Source organism: Fukomys damarensis, unplaced genomic scaffold (assembly GCF_012274545.1).
Source record: "Fukomys damarensis isolate Sample0158 unplaced genomic scaffold, DMR_v1.0_HiC HiC_scaffold_37, whole genome shotgun sequence".
NCBI lineage: Eukaryota > Metazoa > Chordata > Mammalia > Rodentia > Bathyergidae > Fukomys > Fukomys damarensis.
Window position 1 is genome coordinate 25048415 of NW_022900949.1, and position 21460 is coordinate 25069874.

General features: G+C 37.4%; 1 protein-coding gene across 3 annotated transcripts in view; it reads right to left on the minus strand.

The window, feature by feature from the left end:
- Stam (signal transducing adaptor molecule) overlaps window positions 1-21460 on the minus strand; it is a 69036-nt gene that overhangs the window by 24382 nt on the left and 23194 nt on the right. For all 3 annotated transcript variants that reach the window (XM_010607117.3, XM_010607119.3, XM_033759491.1), the window contains exons 3-6: window positions 8072-8147; window positions 7895-7990; window positions 5803-5949; window positions 1152-1242 (exon numbers count right to left, since the gene is read on the minus strand). In XM_010607117.3, the coding sequence (XP_010605419.1) occupies window positions 1152-1242; window positions 5803-5949; window positions 7895-7990; window positions 8072-8147 (410 nt within the window). The remainder of the gene's footprint in view (window positions 1-1151; window positions 1243-5802; window positions 5950-7894; window positions 7991-8071; window positions 8148-21460) is intronic.

Sequence of the window (21460 nt, forward strand, 5' to 3'; positions counted from 1 at the left end):
ATCACCTGGGAATCAAGAGGTCCACACCACACTGCAGATTTACTAAATAAGTATCACAAAAGTATCTTCTGAGAGCCTGAGTTTTATTGTCACAAAGGTAGCTGTTACGTCATCATTTGTTAGTTGAAAGACTCACCTAACAAATCCTCTCAAATGCCTCTCCCTCTGTCTCCCTCACTATGACAATATAGGAAAATATCTTTTTGGACCTTGAGATAGAGGATGTATCCTCAATAGGACATAAAAAGGTAAAACAGCAAAAAATGCAAAACTTTTTGCTATCACAATTTTAAATGTTTTTTTGTGGGGTGGTTCCTGGATACAGAAACCAGAATCAATGCACGCTAAGCAGGTGCTTTACCACTAAGCTGCATTTCAGCCCCTAACACTTCTACTGGATGGAGCACATCATTATCAAAGCTAAAATATACGACAACAATTCAGGTTAAGTATTTTACAATAGAAATAACAGTAACAGATTAATATCTAAAATAAAGACTTATACAAATTACCATTAAAATAAAAGCATAATAAAAAAAGACAATTCACCTAAGGTGATCAGAATAGCCAGCACACACACACACACACACACACACACACACACACACACACACAGCATCAACCTCACAAGTAGCCACGGAAATAAAAAAAATAAAAATAGTTGAATATTATTTTGAACCTATCAGATTCAGAAAAATTTAACAATAACAAGCTTTGTCAGATTCAAAAGTCATAATAATAGCTTCCATACATTGTTGATGGAAGAAAAAAGTCAAATAACCATTTATCAAAGTTGAAGATACACCTATCCCATGATCCAGCAATACCACTTTTAGTCACACATGAGAAAGTTACCCCTGCAATCACAAAGAATGTGCACAAGGCTCATCACAACATCACTTGTTACAGTGAAAAAATCAGAAACTCCATAAATGTCCAGAGGATGACAGCAGAGGCGTGCTGCATCCATACACAGGAGCAGGACACAGCAGGTACCTCTGCAGAAGAGGGGAGAAATGACACCAGGAGGGAAGCCAAGGAGATTTCTGCTTTAGCTGTGAAGCCCTATCTGCTCTATCTTTAAAATCTTCGGGAAATAACACTAGTTAGGAATATGTCTTCTTCCCGCCATCAAGGAGTTAAAAACCTACCTTTTGCTAAATCTTCTTCTTCTTTTTTGTTAGCCACAGTACCAGGATCCTTGGCTACGAGAGCTGGGCTTGCTTTGGCCTGTTCTGCAGCCTGACATAAAGCATAAAGAACACAGAGTGTGAGGCTTGTTCACAGGCTCTCGTGCTCACACCTGATCTAAGAGCTCACAAGGTCCCTGTCACCATCAACTACAGACTCGTGAAGAAGACAAATTGGATGAGCGTCCTCCTTGAAAAGAGGGAAAAGAGTCAGAATTGGGGCAAACCACAAGGGGGAGGAAGGAAAGGGGAAGGGGACATAAAAAGAATTAAGAGGCACTACATACATGTACCAATTCCCCACAACGAATGCAATCACCATGTACTGCAAACAGGTAATAATGGAAATAAAACTTTTTTTAAAAAAGAAAAATTGCAGAGCCCTGTCATACGCTAAACACAATTAAATAAACAGTACCCACACCCCTAAAAAGAAATAAATTGAGAGAAACTGCCCGAGAACAACTGGACACACGTCAAATACACACCCTCAAATTCGTATAAGTAGCTCAACAGTATGCAAAGCAGAAAAAAACACAGGAAATTCTAAATTTGTAAAAAAAAATTTTAAACCAGAAAATAAATGAGTAAAGGGGAGCAAATTATTTTAAAGCTTTAAAAAAAAAAAATGTAAGACCTATTCAAGTTATAGTTTACTGCTTCTTCCACATCAAGATACCACCCTTAGCAAACCAGACTTCTATGTAACAATATAAATGCTCATAAAATCCTGTTTTGTAAACCAAAATGCAGTTGATGCTGACAGTATGTTAATGCCTATGCTGAACATAGTTTGTAACTGAGGCAATGCTCTAATAAACAAAAATACAAACTGGTTCACGGTGCCGGAATTACAAGCGCCCAGGCCCCATGCTTTCTATGCCCTTAGTTTCTGTGTGTCTGTAACACAAGTCAGGGTCCACCTGTCTATCAGCCTCGCTTTCAAGCATTTTACCCGTTACCAGAGCTGGCGGCGGCTCCCAGAGTCCACACACCGGCACTTCCACCCCTAGGCACATTTGCTCCACTTACAACGCTCCTCTTTCTTGGGGCCCGAGCTTCATCCACTTTTCCCTCTATGAGTTAGTAAATAGTGAAAGTATCACTTTCCCAATGAAATATTCCTAAACCTTTAACCAAGCATTCTCTCCTGTGTTCCCCTGCTAACACTTTGAAATAGGATGCTATAAGGGCGGAATAACGCAAGCTGTGGAATCAGACATGGGTTCAAATCCCACACCACTCTCCAGCTGTGTGACATGAAGCACATTAGCCTCTTTGCGCCTCAAGTTCCTCAGCAATGAAGCGAGGGTAATCACAGCACCTGTACCTCACGGGCACCTCACAGCCTCTCTGGAGGGTGAAACGAACTCACACGACTTCCAAATAAGAGGAGATGATGGCCGTTCAGGTGTAAGCAACAGTGCAACATTATCTCCAGGGTCTCTGAAGTTGGCAGAGATAATCCACAGCCACAGCACAAGGGATGACGACGCCGGGGCTCAAGTGAGCCATACGGCTGCAAGGTTTCTATATTTTACATCAAATAACACAACAGTAGCGATGCAGACTGTAAACAGTTACAAACAACAGTTGTGATCCCCAGAGCAAAGAATTACGAAAAATCACACGGCAGCACCTAGAACCATGCTGCTAGTGCAGTTTCTACTGGAATTACCTGCTTCGTTTCTGTCTCCGCAACTGAAGTGTGCGCCCCGTGAGGGAATGTTCCTAACTATTAGAAGCAATTAGTAAACGTTTGTTGAGTGTAATGAAGGCAAAACATTCAGTGTTATTATAAAATATAATTCCATATTCTTCACTTACTGTATTTTGCCAAACAAGTGCACAGGAACTTATTTTTAGAAAGGCTGGTAAGAAAAAAGCTTTTTGAATGTAACTTTTAAGCAGTGTCAATTCTGACCCATCTCTAGTTATAGTCTTAGAAGTACAATTATTATACACCCTGAAATTGAAAGTATCCTAGGTCTGGGAAAGCCTCTATCATTTATGCGAATTTTTTTCACATTTGGTGAATTTCACCATCTAGTCTGTGGCCTTTGAAGGAATCTTTATCACCTGGCAGGGCGTGCTGAAACAAACTCCCAAATCACACTTTTCAGTGGTAGATACAACATAAATTTTCTTAATACTTTTACATTATTTTCTTCTGTACTTGAATGAAAAACACACAACAAAACTCTGTGTTTTCAGTATGCTCTGACAAAAATCTAACTTGATGAAAACGTGGTGATGCTTTAGGCAACTTAAGTGGGTTTAAAATTTGGAGGAAGGTCTGCAGTTGAACTTATATAATTTCTCTCCTTATTGGCAGGAGGAGGATAGTGGAGATTGAACACACACTGGGTTGAACTTGCAACTGTCCTGCCTCAGCCTCCCAGAGTGCTGGGATTACAGGTATTTAAATATTTCTTGTGCTGAAAGATAACTAACAAAGTTAGCTTTAGCATATTTTATAATATTTGGATGAAAAGAAGAAAAATCTTAACTGTCCTATTAGTCTTCTTTGACCTAAATATTTTGAACAAGGGAATAATCTAATTATTCACTCAAGAAAGAAACCCTCCTGCCAATGCTGACTACTTTTGATCCTTTGAAGCCAAGTAGGGACAGACACGTTTCCACTAAACTCCATCAAAAGGCAGGCAAAACCAGGGAATGCCAGGAACACTGGACCGAGAGTCAGCACGCCACGTTCTAGTTCCAGCTGTCAGCCACAAGCTGTGACCCTGGGAAAGTTACTCTGCTGTTCTCAGTCTCAGAGTCCTTATCTGTAAGAGGAGATCAAAGCAGAGGAAACCTCGAGTTGTTCCCACAGCTATCTAAGATCTTAGGTTAACCAAGCAAGCACACGTGTCTCACAAATCACTACCACCTTCTAGAAGCAAGCCCACGGGTAGTGAAACTGAAAGCTTTCCCTTGCACTTTTGAAAGCTGTGCTCCAGGGCTTCTTACACGCCAACGTGCACACAGAGGCACCTAGGACCTTGCAGCATGGAGTCTGCAGCATGGAGGGCACCTGAGTGATTCATCCTAACACACTGCCAGGTGACGGGGACGCTGGCCAACGAGTCACATTCTGTGGAACACTTAATGCCTTCCAACTGAACATCTACACTCTGGTTCTCTGTGCTGAGTCTACCCTCTGACAATAAAGATCGTTTCTACTGTCAAAGAATTTTTAGTGTCTTAGATTACTCTGCATCAAATTATTCCTTAACTATACGCTCTCATAAGTGTTCCTGGTAAAAGCTAGCTGTCGATTATGAATACTTCTAAAGACACAATGTGACTTCTCAAGTGAAAACTGCCCTTTGCTTCCTTCTTCTTTCAGATATATTTCTGGATGTTCACATCTCAAGAGCACTCAGATAAAATGTAAATGCCTTGGGAAGCAGATCATCTGCATGATTCCTGAAAGGGGTTGAAGGCCCTGCACAGCCGAGGTGTGCACTCCGAACTCAGGCTGCTCGTAATACACCTGCCCCACATCAGGGGAAAGAAGTACACTGAAATCCCACACCCCTGTAGCCTCTGCAGAGCGGACACAGATCCACTGATCCCATTACACAATCATGTATATTTGCATGTCATGGGCGAGGGGGGTACACCCTTCAGTCAGCCACTTCTGTTGAGGGAAGGAAGATTTATGATAGGTTAGCCTTGAGTCGGGAACAAGGTGCCTCATGTGCTCCTCTCACCATTAAACCCTCTGATCTCCTTCCCATCTTCAATGGTTATCATCAAAAAATCGAACAACAACAAATGTTGGTAAGGCTGCAGGGAAAAAGGACCCTTCTACATTGCTGGTGGGAAAGAAAACCAGTACAGCCACTACCGAAATCAGTATGGAGATTCCTTAAAAACTAAAAGAAATACCATTCAACGCAGCTCTTCCCCTTCTAGGTATCTTCCCAAAAGAGTTAAACATATTGTATTACAGTGGCAGGTGCATTCCCACGTTTATAGCAGCACAACTCAGAATAGCTAAATTGTAAAAGTAGGCTGTATGTCTATCAACAGAAAAATGAGTAAAGAAATGTGGTGTTTACACACAACAGAGTACTACTCTGCCATAAAGAAGGGTGAGCTTGAGTCATTTATAGGAAAATGGATGCACTTCGACACCATGATGTTAAGGGAGGTAAATCAGACACACAAGATTCTTATATGAGAAACCAAGTATAAACAAAGAGTAAGAGAAAAGATGGATAATATGAAGTAGGGAGATCATGTGAGCTCATCTCTAAATTTTAATAATATCTCAATTTTTAAGCTATCATTCTTTGCCGATAAAATTATAGCATCAAGAGCATTTAACAAGATTGCCAGTATCTAATATAACTGTATCCATATAAAAATATATAAAAATTTTAAAATTATAAAATCTAAATCAATTAATTTACAAAGAAAAGATAGTGAGAAAGTGGAAGATTCCACTCTAACATTTTCTTTCACCTTTAAATACGACTATGATTAACAAAAATTTTCTGAGTAGTAAAATACCACGTAAAAATGGAGGAAAAAAGAAAAGTTCCAATAAATGTAGCTGTTTTAGAGAAACTGAAGCGCACACCACTTTGCAAGATACCTGAGAACCAATAGCTGGGAAAGTGACTCCTTGCTCTTTCAGGTTCTTAATCATTGCTGATATCAGACTGAGCTGCGGGTCGTTCTTAAATTCATCTGTCCACTCAACCATAAGAGCTTTTAGCTTCTCACACACTTTTGGATGACCCTAAAAAATAAGAACAAAAAATATCTGTTTTCTGGCTAATGATTTAAATAGACTCTATACATGTAAAGCTACACTAAAGTATTGTAGATCTCTTTCTGACTCACAAATTACAAATGTGAAAATAAGAAGATACAGCTAGCCGTTAAGAAAATCCACACTATGAAAAAGCACGAGAAAATGCTGTCGTGTGTCTCTCTTGAAAACTGAAACATATTAACTATATAATAACTCATTTTGAAGATCAAAAAGGACTTTTCAGAGTATTTCCCAACCAACCTTTGCCCACCCCCATTTCTTTGTACCAGGGATCGAACTCGGGTCCTTGGGGTACCAATGAGCTAAATCCCCAGCCCCAATTCCTTTATTCTTAATTTCTGAGTTTTAATATTCATCAATGTGTATTTTTCTCCTGATAATCTTCTGAAGCCTGATTTGAGGGATTTTATAAGAGCTAATCTGAAAAGTTTGTTTTTTCAAAATATTTCACCCCCTTAGGTATAAATTGTAAAACATTTGGAAAATAAAGTCCTCTCATTTATCTATAGCTATACTTCATAACAGCTGTTTGCACTACTACCTAAGTTTGTATATTGCATCTTATAGAAAACAGGACATTAGAATCTCTTCATAAACACTTACACATCTGATCAACATCCAGGACAAGAAAAGACAATGTTTATTAATTAGTAGAAAATAAGAATAACTGTATAAAAGAGAAAAGGAATTACATTAATCTTGTTTAAAAAGCACAAAATTTTCAATCGTCAGATTTCTGTGCCACTTTTTTCCTCTTAAAACATGGAACTACTCATATTTTTGCAAAAACACCTGAGGTATTTCTTTTTCAGTATTTACACTTTTTTCTTGATGCATTATACCAAAAATTTCTAAAGTCAGAAAAATTACCCTTAGAATAAATTTTCATTATGAAAACTCATATATTACTAACTTAAATTTTTAAAGCTCCTTGGATTGCGGGATCAAATTATTTATCCCACATGCAGTTCTATGCAGGGCCCCCTAGGCCTCCTGCTTTCCTCTGCCTCCCTTCTTGCCCTGATGGAGACATGCAGAGCACCTTGACCACCAGGGGCCTGGCCACTGCCATGTTTCCTCCACAGGCTTGACCCCAAGCCAGGGCCCTGAACACTCCCAGGCTATGGCTGTTGTCCGATACACTAAAAGATCAAATACGTTAACAGACACACAGACCTGCTCGAGCCCTGAGCAGGCGACTGTTCATACAAACTCCCTAACCTCACACATGCGTCACACACTCCTGCAGAGACACCCTGTTCACTGCCTATTATGAGAACACTGCAGTCTGCAGGTTGTAAGTTCTGCTGGAAAATGTTTTGGGCCCAGCACCCTGGCTTCAGCACATCTTTCCTCAAAATCATAACAAGCCCCATTTCGGGATGACCTGAGGCTGTTCCCGGCACCAATTCCCCTGAAACCACTTTGTGCCAACTCCGGCTGCCGGTGGGACCAGAGAGAACAATACAGTGTGAAAACTGTGATGGTCATGGCCAACACAGAAGGTAGAAATTCAACAGTCAACAACCTTGAGTTCTGGGCTTAGATTTTGGCACTATTTCTGAGGGGTTCCATATTAGGAAAATACCTTTGTGGCTACAAAATGGTTACAGAAACTATGCCTAAAACAGACTTGTATTATTATTTCATTAGCTATAGATATATAAATATTTTCTCAGATGAAAGGAATGATGCAAATAAGAAGCTAACTAAATACAATTTAATATAGCTTGAAAACACCAACTTTCAAAGTTATGTGAATTTGTAGTCTCTTTAGCAAAACCTAGTATTTCTTTATGTAATGCATACACATGGCGGGGGCAAGCACAGAATATCTGTGATTTAAAATGTGAAGAACTGAACAATAAAACACGTTAAGAAAGAAGATGGCCTTAACAACATTCCTTACCTTATTTAATACGTTGCTTACTTCACTAGCAAAATCTCTTGAACACACTTCTAAGTGAAAAATTTTGCCACAGTTTGATACACATGCTCCTAGAAGCTGAAAGCATAAAATCAGAAGTTAAAAGGGATCAATGCTGACAGACAATTTCATGGTACAGCTTAAAACAAAATCACTTACAGTCAATGCCTGCATAGCAACATGAGGATCTTTGTGGTTCACCCTCCTCATAATAGACCGAAGACAATCTTTAGGTCTACAAAATGAGAATTGTAAATTAGTAAGTAGCACAACTAGCTAGGCAACAGGCTACTATTATGGTAGAGTTATTAATTTTTATTAATGACATGTCTGAAACCCTGTACACTAATTAGTTCCTTTAAAATTTTTCAAAAGTAATTAAGCTTGTTTACTTAGCAATCATGCATTAGGCATCTCAGGCTAATGCTAGGTGAAAAACATTTGAAAATAAAATGGTAGGCCAAGACTCACTTCTAGTTGTGACAATAAATGTGACCAGATTTGTACTCTTTCAGTGAACAACAGGAAACGCAAAGGTACATTTAAAATATACAGTGGACGTGTCCCAAGGCCTCCATAGTGATGGCGGCTTCCCCGAGCCTGAGATGTGCCTGCAGTCCCCCAGGAGACTATCACCCCTGAAGCTCTTGCTCCCCAGTGACCATGCCTTCAAAACTAGACCTGCTAGAAGAGCACAGCATAACTGGGAAGAGGGCACTGCTCAGGCACTGGAGAGATGTAACACAGACAAGGCCCCACAGTGAAGTTAAGACCTTTGTGATGGGGGGTGAGCTCACATGGGAAGTCTGACCAAGCATCCAACCTCAGCTGGCACTGCACCATGGGGTTACGTGACATGTGAAACCAAACATCTCACCTATGGTGAAATGGCCCAAATGGCCATTCCTCCAAGCATAAGGTGTGCCACACAGTGAGCTGTCCAAAAACAAGTACTTCAGCTTAAATTCCACTTATCAGACTGAAATCTTCAGCTTGGAGCACCTCAATTTTAAACTTGTATTGTTTTTTGTAAAGGAATTTCTCTGTACTAGTTATGGTTATTTTAAAGATTAGCAAAACAATTTTTTTTCAGGGCTCAGAATTGAACCCAGGGCCTTGTGTATAACAGGCAAGTGCTCCACCACTGAGAAACACCTCCAGACACATGTGTATTTATTTTTCTACCCTATACTTTCTTTTCCCATGTTTTTTCTCCCAATTCATTCCTTCAAAAAATAAATCAACTGGAAAGGGTTAAAAATGGTGGAGTAAGGACCAGTAGGAAAATGTAGCCTCCATGAAAACTGGAATCATGACACACAGAAAAAAACAAATGAAAGAAGGAAAGTAAAAGGAGAGCTGCAGGAATCAAGAAAAAACAGGACAACTAGAAACTACCCAACACAGGGAAAAGAACTAAGCAATCTAAAACCCTATCCCGAACTCCCACAAACACCATGTAAGCCTGGGCAGAAGCCCCCAGGAGAAACACAGTATCGGTGGATAGCACCAGCCAAAAGAAAAGTCCATGGTGATGTAAACTGCAAACATGGAGTGAGGTTTTACTCTGCAAGTGACTTCCTCTGCATGGCAGAATTGGAGAAGGCTAGACATGGAGAAGAAATTCAAGGCAGCCTCCACACACCTGGGATTGATATATCAAAAGCCATTTTGGAAAGGGGTTTATTAAGACTGGGCTATGCTGGAAACCAGAAGTTATTGAACAACTGCACTTCAGGGTCTCTGGGGTCACCCTATCATAGTGGCTGGATGAGAGACGGCCATAAACAGTCACAGAGGAGGGGAGGGTATTCGCTGAACCCCTGAGAAGTTTAAGCAGCACTGTGCTGAATTTATGAAAGACATGGATGGTGATCTCACACTTGGTGATGAGAAGCCAGGCTGGTAACAGACTTTTCGAGGGGTCTGGACCTAAAGGGCTGACATTAGATCCAGCAGACTGCTTGGTCCTCCTTGCTGCCTACTTTCAGCACAGAATTCAAGGTCCATTTGCTCTTCTCATCTGTCATTGTAATCAGGTATAAACCTTGGCTTTGACAGCTGCCACATCCTGAGGTGCATGGACAGAAGGGCCTCTGGGGCAAGGGAGGCACCTTACAAGTCCACAGGCCATAAAGCCAGGTGGAGACAGCAGTAAGGTGGGGTGCACAGAAGGGCACAAACACTAAGACAAGCTGGAGTGAACAGAACCATGAAGCAGAGAACATACCACTGACTCAAAATCCCCAGTGGGGGAGCCAACACAAGACTCAGCATCCACAGAGCAAAAAGTAGGTATGGAAACAAAACAGGCCCTTAGTTTTAATTCACTATCTCTTGCAGCTTGTTGCTAGATGTCCCCAAAGCCTTATGCAGCCACAGGTGGGGCTTTTTCAGAGGTGGGTGGATCCAGATGGTGACACTGGATTGATTCATGGCCTTGCCAGGAGGAAGGGCACTAAGACTAAGAGTGTGAGTGCTACCTGCCCTAAGTACCCTGGATAAGATATAAGGGAGAGAAAGAGCTGTGGTCGGTCCTTGATTGCTTTGATACCTTCCGCCCACCATAAACTGTTCCACCTCTGTGATCCCTCTACAAACTGAACTAAATAAAGCTTTCCTCCTTTAACTATGGGTGTTGGTTAGTTTGTCTTGGCGACAAGAAAAGTAACTAAGACAATATCCACGAATATCTGGTATATCTCAAGGCTACAGATTCTCTCAGAAACCAGCCACTTAAACACAGGGAGGAAATTTTTGACTCATTTTTTTCTTTTTGTTTTCATTTTTCTCTTTTGCTGTTTTTACTTTTATTCTTATTTCTCTTGTTTGTCCTTTTCTGTTAGCTTTACCTAATTCTACTAACCTTTTATTCTTTAATTGAGCTTTTATCTCACTTTTCCCCCCTCATCATCCTTGTTTCTTGTTCAAATTTTACTTCTTTTATTTCTTCTCCCCTATCCCCTTCCTTTCCTAATATCATTACTATTAAGCTTCAACTTTTAGGTATTTAGCTGACACTTGCTGTTACTACTGAATTCAATTCTTTTCTTTTAAACTGTTCTGGATATTTGAACCCAAGGAGTGCTGAGCTATATCCCAGCCTTTTTATCTTGTTTTTAAATTTGTGATAGGGTCTACTGAGTAGCCCAGAATGGGCTCAAAACTTACAATTCTCCAGTCTCAGCTTCTCAAGCAGCTGGGATTACAGTTGTGTGACACCACACCCAGCCCATCAGACCATTCCTAATAGGCTACTATACAATCAAACATACGCTAACCGTGATCAAAGCTTCCTAAGCCTTCACTGGCTCTGGGATCTGGAACATGCTAGGCAGTATGGAAGTTATTATTACTTTTCTAGAGGGCCAAAAAGACTGGTGATCAAAAACTACCTAACTATACATATAAGTAAACAAGAGGCATCAAGTTGCTACTTTAATTAGCTGTTCAGAATCCCTTTACCACAATCAGACTGATTAAAACAGGATTATGCTACTCAGAGGGTCTAAATCAATGAAACACTGGTTTTGACAATAATTACAGTCAGTTCTTATTTTGATCTTCCCAGGCATTTGTGCCTAAGACTACTCCGCCCAGCAAGGAAAATTTTCACATAAATATGTACCATGTTTCAGAACGGTGGCTTCCATAGTGCCACAGTCTGCCCATTCTATTAGTTGTCTACTTCCTCCTCTTCATGCTCTTCTTCCAGCCTTTTTCATCTTCATCATTGTCCTCAGGCCAGTGACCGTTTTGGTCCTATGAATCTGTTTGGTGTTTTTTTTTTTGTCCCTGTCCTTCTTGGGCTCTGCAGCTTCCTTCTTGCCTTTTTGTTCCCACTTATTTGTTTCCAGAGCTTCTTTTAATGGTGTAATACACTACTGGAACTCCATCTCTTCTATGGCCAAAACCACACTGCTGGCACTGAGTGTCTTGTACTAACCTTTCCTTGAGAGATTGTTGGCACAGGATGTGGCTTACAGCACAAAGGCGCTGGCAGTGGAGGAGGTGGAGCTGCAGGTCTCCTTGGAGATGACACCATCCAGGAGTAGCGCCTTCTGGGGCAGGTGTATGTCCTTAGCACTCTCTGTAACAGCTTCTGCAAGGGCCTGAGCCTCTCCTGCCACAGGCCTCCTCTTCAGGCAGCTACCATATCTGGACCTAGTGCTGAATTCTTTTCTACTGTTAATGGTGGTATACTTGTTGTTTTTCTTAGATAATTGCTGTATGTCAATACTGGTTTATATTTGTGTCTACACTATTACTGCAGATCTCTTTCCTATTAAGTATAGTATATTGGTAACTATTATTGATTCACACAGAATGTAAATAACTAGTTTTTTACTTTATTAATTTTTTCTATTGCTAACGGTGGCAGAGCTGTTACTTTCATTTGGTTTTCACTGTATGCCAATATCCGAGTTGTCTTTGCATTGCCCATACTACTGCAGTCGGTTTCTCCTAACTGGTATGGGAGATTAAAGCCCTAGAAGAAAGTTAGACACTAAGGAGATTCTCAAATATTACAGTAACTAGTTGAATAGGGGTATAAACACCAAAACATAATCAAACCCAAGGACATATCATCACAGGTAAACAGAACTAAAGAGATCTCCATGGTGGTGTCAGCTTTTCTACCCTAACTGATCTCAGCCCACAGCATGAAAAAAAAAGACACCCATGAGAAAGCAAGGCAACAAGAGGTCCCAAAACCCTCACTCAACCCAAGCCAATCATAAACACTGACTTAGAGGAAGCTAGAGGAAAAGGACTCAAAAACTAAATGGTCAAAATGTTTGAAGAGATAAAAGAAAAATCACATAAGCAAATTATAAGATGTTTTACAAGCTCAAAGAGGATTTAATTAAACAGATAAAAGATTTCACCAATAAAATGTTCAACAAGGTTAAAGAAAAAATAATAAACTGATTGTGTTAAGCAAGACAATACATGAATGACCACTTCATAAAACAATTAGAAAGAATGAAAAGCAAGCAAGAAGAGACAGATGACAATGGGAAATTCAATGGAAAGCATGGGTAGCAGACTTGACCAAAGTGAGGACAAAGTGTCAGAAATAGAAAACAAGGTGGATGCATTTACTAAGTGTCACAAAAATATACTAATACAAAATTTTGAAAGAAAAAAATAAATAAATGCTTTGGAGGTTAATAAAAAGAAGTAAAATATATGTTGACGTAACTAACTGGGGTAGTTAGGCTACAAGTAGAACTAAATAATAATTCCCAAGAAAGAAAACAGGTTAAGCCATGGTTTGTCTAGAGACACTTTCCACATATTAGTGCACACTTTCAGCTTAAAGACAGTTTCAAGGATTTCAGTGCAAGGAAGATGATCCCAAGAACACCACAATATCTCAGTGGGTTAAGCAGAAAGAAATCGAATTCGGGAGGCCTGAGGAAGCTAGAATTTGCAGGACAGAATAGAAGGTGAAGAAAGAACTCAAGATTACTGCAAAAGGTCTATTTAGACTCACTGTGGAAAATACCACACATGAAAAACTACATGAGGCTGGACAGAAAACGACTGACACTATGGTATGTGTCAAGTTTCTTAAACTTCACAAAGTTGTCAAGAGTTCCTACGAGAGTGGATAGTCCTCGGTGAACATCAAGGGCCTTTTGTGAACTGCAAGTTTAGTTATAGGGCTACAATATCCCTAAGGGGCTACAATATCCCTAAATCCACCCCGTAACAACTGAAAAATGAGCTACACAGTGATGTAACAATTTTGAAAGAATAAAGTCCAACATTCCTTGTTTTGGCAGTACTAAGGATAGAACCTAGGGACTTTGCACAGTTAAATCCTTAGTTCTTTTCTATTTTGAAACACTGTCTTGTTAAATTGCCAAGTTTAAAGTCCAACATTCTTTAATAGGGATGCAAAAAGCCTGGTATGCTCCAACAACATGAAATTTAAAATGCCAATCAACCAAAAATTTAGACAGATGTGAAACAGAAAACTGAGATAAAGTGCTGGGCATGGTGACACATGCCTGTAATCCCAGTACTGGGGAGGCTGAGGCAGGAGGATTGCTGTGAGTTTGAGGCCAGCTTGGAGTACATAGTGAGTTCAAGGCTAGCCTAAACTGCACAGTGAGACATTGTCTAAAAAACAAACAAACAAAAAAAACTGTGATACGATAATAAGGAGAAAATTCGGGGTGAATTAGCAGTTAAAGACTTCATCTGAGCTACTGTTAAGTATGCTTGTTCATGTACAAAAATATGTCAGGAAAATGACATAAAAAAACAAAACTCTAGAGATAATAATACTAAAATAAAAATTAACTTGATAAAATTAAACAGACAAGTATGAAAGTCATAGGTTTCAAAGTATCTGAAGCACAGACAGAAAACAATGGCTTAAAAAAGGTAAAAGAGGGCCAACACTAAAATTATTTTTTAAATGGAAATAAAACAAAACCATAAAAATTCAGTTGATACTTAAAAGACAAATGGAAATAAAGAAAAAGAAATGGAAAAAATAAAGATACAAATAATCTTTTAAAATGGCAGATTAAGATTTCAATCCAACTACATCAATAAATTACTAACAAGGATAAAAAATATTATATATTAAAGAATTAATTCCAAGAAAGCATCACAATTCTAAATGTATATTTACATATGAAAAACAGAATTTTAAACTAAAGGAAACACTGACAGACCTGAAAGGAAAAATGGACAAATCTACTGGAAATTCAACATAACAATCTCAATAATGTCATGCAACTTGATCTTGCTGATGTTATGAAACCCCATATATGTATGACAAAACAATATCACTTTTTCAAGTGCATAGAAAATTCACCAAAACAGACCACATTCTGAACTGTAAAAACAAATGCTGACCAACTTAAAAGGACTAAAATCACACAAAGTATATTCTTTCACCACAACACAATTAAGCCACAAACATAACTAAATCACAGGGAAAAAGTTCCAAATATTAGAAAGCGCACAACACACACTTCACTAAAACATATTCAAATGAAATCACAAAACCATAATTTCACCTAAGGGCATAAAAATGAAATCACATTACTAAGTACTTTGTACAAGAATGTTCCCAGTAGCTTAATGTTAAGTGAAATTTAAGTCAAAACACACAAGCTCAAATATCACCTGGTTTCTCTTATGTGAGAAATATAAAATATATAAATATACAAATAAAGAACAAACTAGAAGAGATAAGTAGGAAATAGGGAGAAATTCAAATATTTCCCCAAATTATAAATTTTACTGCTTAAAAAACATTTTAATATATATGCCTACTTATTTCATTTATACTACTAGTTTATCTTAGATTACTGAAAAAAAAGCTTTGTGTTATTATGGATTTATTTCTGAGTTCTACTTATTGTTATTCTCATTATTTTGTTAGGAAACTTTTATTTTTTCATAAAATAAAGAATAAAAAACTGAAAACAACCCAAAATGTTCATCAAGAGATGAACAAATTATAACATATTCACACAATATAATTCTTCTTAGCAATAAACAGAACTGATATACAGAAAAACATGAATTCATCTTAGAAACATATTCAGTTCTAGATATATAATATACAATTTCATTTTAGGAAATTCTATAAAAGGAAAATTTAATCTATAATGACAGAATGTTTATCAGTAGTAGCCTGGAGTGAAAAGAAATGAGTACTTCTTCAAGTGCTATCTTGATTGCGGTGGCACTTATATAAGTATACCCATTTGTCAAAACTCAAACTATCAAGCTGTATACTTTATAAGGGGTCCATTTTATTGAGGAAAATTATATATGGTAAAGAAGTTTCATTTTAAAGTGGCAGAACAAGCATATACAATGCATTGTTCATGTTAACAGTAATAGTAATGTGAAGTAATAGTCTATAAAACATTTATATGTTTATATACTCAGAATTTCATATAAGCAAGGATCTCATTTGGTGTTCAAAATATTCACCACAAACTGAGTCTCGGAATTCAGTTTCTTACCCATGTACCAGTTAGCAGGGAGTAAATGGCAGAAAAAAAAGATCTGAAGATATCACTCTAAATTCTGTGTTCTGACATAATTTATCTTCTAATGAACTAAGATAATATAAGGAGGCTCTTTACATAAGTCAAAGGAAGACAGGTTCAAAGTATTAGCTCATCAGCTTGAAATATATTTTACTGTAATAACCAAAACATTACTAATATCCATATAACTATGTGACCCCAAAAATAGCACCACAGATACACATTCTCAAGTGAATATGGAACATTATGCAGGATAAACAACAAACAAGTCTCTATAGATTTAAAGGGCAGAAATTACAGGAAGCATGTTCTCCAGCTACAAAAGAATTAAATTAGAATTTAATAACATGGAAATCTGGTAGATTCAACTGTGTAAAAAATTAAACAATATACTGCTAAACAGCACATGGGTCAAAGAAAAAAAATCACAAGGCAAATTAGAAAATACTTTGAGATGAATGAAAAGGGAAACATAACATAACAAACTTATGGGATTCACTAACAGCAAGCACTTAAATGGAAATGTACACCTGTAAGTACCTGATATTATAAAAAAAGATTTCAGTACAACCACAAATCCATGAGGATGGTTACTATTATGAACACAGGAAATGGTAAGTATAGGTGAGAATGAGAGAAATTGGAACATGTGTCCGTTACTGATAAGACTGTAAAATTGTAAAGGCATGTAAAACAGTATGCTAATGAAAAATAGAATTACCAACTAGATTACCAGAGTAAAAACTGAAAAAAATCTTTAAATCAATAACCTCAACTTGAAAACTACAAAAAGAACAGCAAACTAAACTGAAAGTGAGAAGAGGAAAAGAAATGACCATTAAAGCAATAAATAAAACTGACAATAGAAAAACAGAGAAAAATTAATGAAATCAAAAGTTCTTTTTTTAAAAAAAATCAACTGAATTGACAAATCTTTAAGTTACACTGACTAAAAAAGACTCAAATTATTAAAATTTAAAAAGAGGTAACATGACTTCCAATCTTGCTGAAATAAAAAGGAATTTAAAAATCCCAAACTACTGAATGCCAACAAATTAGCTAAACTAGATAAAACAGACAAATTCCTACAAAGATGCTACTGTTAGATAAAGGATTTAGTATCTGTGCTGGATAAAGGATTCACATCTTTTACCTCATAAAACTTTTGAAAAGTCTAGTATTTCAAATATGTCCCATTTCTGTATCTCACTTGTAAAGAACTTTAGTATCATAAAATTACTGGTTACGCTATGGCAAGAAGATTTTATATTACTTAGAGAAAGTATTACCATTGAAAAGACAGTGAGCCTAAACTGTAATTCCTGCACAATACAAAATCCATTGGTGATTTTTTTTTAGATCAACTTTTCAAAACAGAAGTGGCATCTTTTCATTACCTCCCTTGGGGCCTGACAAAATAATAGGACATTTTCTTCAAAGTATTGCAAATAGAAGAAAAAATGATTTAAAAAGGTTAATGGTTAGGGCGGGGATTTAGCTCAGTGGTTCTGCTGCATGCCGCGCAAGTACAAAGTCCCAAATTTGATCCCCAGTACCAAAAAAGGGGGGGTGGTTAATGGTAACAATAATATAAAGCACTTTTAATGGATAACCAATCACCTATTAAACAGGATGGAAAAAGTACAAAGACGTTAGCAAAATAACTCTTAACAGGGGCACTAAATGATATTCAAGGCAGAAAACTCTCTTGTAGTATTGTACTACCTGGAATGTTCCGTTCCTGTCCCTGCCTCATCAATGTCAGCAGGAATTCTAAATCACATAAGAGCCAAAATCATGCTTAATGGAGCAACGTCACCTAGGCCAAGAGCCACTGCTAAGCAACAGAAGCATGGTTGATACAACAGCAAAAAGATTTGGAGACTGACAGATCTCATATGACAAAGCTTTAATAAAGTTGTAAGGTAACAGCACATGAACAGATACATATCAAAGGGACAGAAAAAACCCCTCAAAAATAGATCCAAATACAGGAATATAACATAGAATATATATACAGGAATATAATATATATAGGTATACAGGAATATAATATATACAGGTAATGTTTCAAATCAGAAGGAAGATTGAGCTCTTTAGTAAATGGTGTCGTGATACATGAATTGCCAAACAGGAAAGAGTTGAAATCATACCTCACACGTTCTAATAGGATAAATTCCAAAGGATCACAGGTTTCAATGTAAAAAATAAAACCATTCAGCAACTTTGGAGTCAGTTCTACAGATTCTTACAAAGTTATCTTATCATAAGAACCAGTAATCATTTTCTTTGATATTTACCTAGTTGAACTAAAAATCTAAGTCACCAAAAAAACTGCATATGAATGTTTACAGCAGATTTATTTACAAGTATAAAATACTGGAAGCAACAAAAGTGCCCTACAGATGAATAGATAAACTACAATAAATATATACACTGTAATGGAATATTATTCAGGAATAAACAATAAGCTGTTAAGGCACAAAAAGGCAGAAAGAACCTTACTAAGTGAAAGATTCAGTCTGAAAGGCTATAGAGCACATCCCTCCAATACAACACAGGCAAATGCATTCAGTTACAGCAACTCACTTCTGCTCTAGTGATTATACTTTTCAAGTTTTTAAAAGGGACTTTTTTCCCTATCTCACAGCATTCACAGACATGCCATGGTTTCTTCCTCAGAAGCACAACTTTCTGCTCTTTGTCTCTTCTCAACTTTATAATCAGCACAGTATTATTCACCACACAAACCCCTCCATGAAAGCCCAAGTAGGTCTCTCCTTTGTGCTCTACTACAGCACTCCGCTGACCATCTTCTCAACTGCTTCCCGCTTTATTCCTATCTTCCACAAAAAGGCGATTAGTACTGTTAAGGGCAAAAGCCACGATGTACACAACGCCAACAGTCTCCACAATTTATAAATGGAGAATGAAACTAGCTAAGGAACTTCTATTATGTTAAGAAGGAAAAGGCTAAATATGAATCCGATTTCTCATTTGTAAATCAAGAAAAACCTGTAGCACTCTAGGGTAGTTGTTATTAAGTAAAATGTATACAGGATACTTTAACAGCCTGGCAAACCAAATAATAAGCAGTCAATGAGTGTTCGCTATTACTCTTGAAAGCATTTAAAAGGTTTGAAAGTTAAGGCCTGTAAATCAGAAAGAAGGGAGAAAGGGCAGGGAGGGGAAGGAGAATGCTCATCATCTGCCCATTGGAAGAATTTCTCTGTCCGATGCTGCCCTTGCAATTCTCAGATGACTAGAGATAATTGTTCCCTTACAAAGTTCAGAAAACTGCGGTATTAATTTCCAGTTGAAGGTCAGAAATCGTCATAATCCAGTCCCGGACAAGATAATACAGAGCCAAAAGAAACACTTTTAACAAACTCCTTCCCAAAGATTTACATTTATATTGTTCACAAAATATAATAACTATCATTTCATCCTCCTTCTATTTGAATAAGTCAAAGATTTACTTTACCTGAATATATACATTAGCCAAGAAAATAATTACATCATGTTTTCCACATCAGTCAACTGTACATTGGTTAAAGCTAAGCAAAAACTGTTAACACATAAAGTAATGCACAGAGTAATCCGGATGTCAGTTGTACAAATCATTTCAATTTATTATTGTGGCTAATCAATACCTACCCCACACCTAACTTTACATAGGTAAAACATAAGCAAACTAATGAGAACTAAGAGAAAAAAGTCCTTTAATATGTGAAGACCTGCTAAAAAACTGTTATTATCATTCTGAAAGTTCTCTCAATCTCCAGACAGCAGAGGCTGCTCAATGCATCCTATGACCCAGCCAGCATTCCTCACCACTTACTCACCCGCTGGAGCTGCCTGCTAAAATTCATGTGAGCATCTTAAGAAGTCTGAGAACTTCTCAGAAGGCTTTGTAAACCTTTTAAGTTCTGCATAAACAAATATTTGCAGCTTTTAAATAATAAACTACATGAAGCAAAGAGCAAGTACGTCTACTAAGTTTCCAGAGACCGACACAATTACTAGAAATTATTAAACAATTTATTCAGTAATTACTGAGTCAGGCCGGGGATTTAGCTCAATAGTTCCACTGCCTGCCTTGCAAGTGCCAAGGAACCAAGTTCGATCCCAAGTAGCAATAAATAATTAAATAAATAAATAATTATTCAGTCAAATTTCTACATATCACTAAAACCGATGTCAAATCAGAAAATGATTTCTAAATTTCTCCACTAACAGACTTTAAAAGAATTATATTTCTAAGATTAACAGGATATATTAAGGAAATAATAAATGCAGAATAGCATATACAATATAGTTATTGTATACGAATGGGAGTAATATACTTACATTTATGTAAAGAAAAAAATGAAAAGATACAAAAGAAAACTGCTTTCATATAGGGAGTAAGTAGAGTGAGAAATAGAGAAACAGACAGAAATAGATGTCAACTTTCATCTTTTAAAATTGTTATAATTTTTGAGCCATGAAAATATTTACCTATTTTTTTTAAAGCAAAGTACATTAGGGTTGGGGGGGAGCAGTATATACTTTCTATTAGTATATGTATTTTTAAAATCAACAAACATATATATGTACACATGCATGTGGAGGCTTTAAGGAATAGAAAAGTTCACTTAAAGATTTAATGACAGATTTTTCACAGCAACACTGGGAGTAATGTTTCTAGGTCATAGAAATGACTAAATGAAATTTCTGACTAAATGAAATTGCACAATCATGGCTCTTTTTTCCCCTCTTAAAACCTTAGAATATTTTCCAAACTTCAGAAATATAAGACAGATGGCTTCAAAAGAGGAAAGGGATAATCATTTTATTTATACTTTAATAATTCTTCATAGTACAAATCAGTTTAATTAGGATATACAAAATTATGGAAAGAAAATGCATTTCCTAACATCCTTCTACCAGCTCTGAATCTGTGCTCTTAAATACATCTCTTTACTCTATAAAGTTTCAAGCTAACAGCAAATGGGAACAGTAAATCTAGACTGTCACCTAACATACAATTACGTGTACGATACATTCGATCCACAGCCTCTCCCTCCTTCAAACTCCCGACCTGAATCTGTCAGGAGGACTGATGCCCCATCGTGCCCCAATCTCACATCTCAATTTTCTCTAAAGCACATCAGGCATCGAGAAGATCTCACCCGCATCTAGTAACACTGTTCAATGTTCTTCCGCTACCGTCAGCAACCCATATCTAAACACATCTATCCAGCTTCCTAGATCTCAAACCAGATCGCCATGAACTATCCATCTTAACCCTAATCTTAAGTTTGATTTAAAAGATAAAAACCAAAATTACACATGGTGACGGGGATGGCAGGAAGGGGAAAAGAAGTTATTTGTCTGTGAGTACAGCATTTCAACTTGAGATGATAAAACAAATTACAGAGATGGATAGTGATGATACCTGCACAGCAGTGTGAATGCACTAAATGCTACTGAATCATTTCAGAATAATTAAAAGGGTAAATTTTATTTTATATAT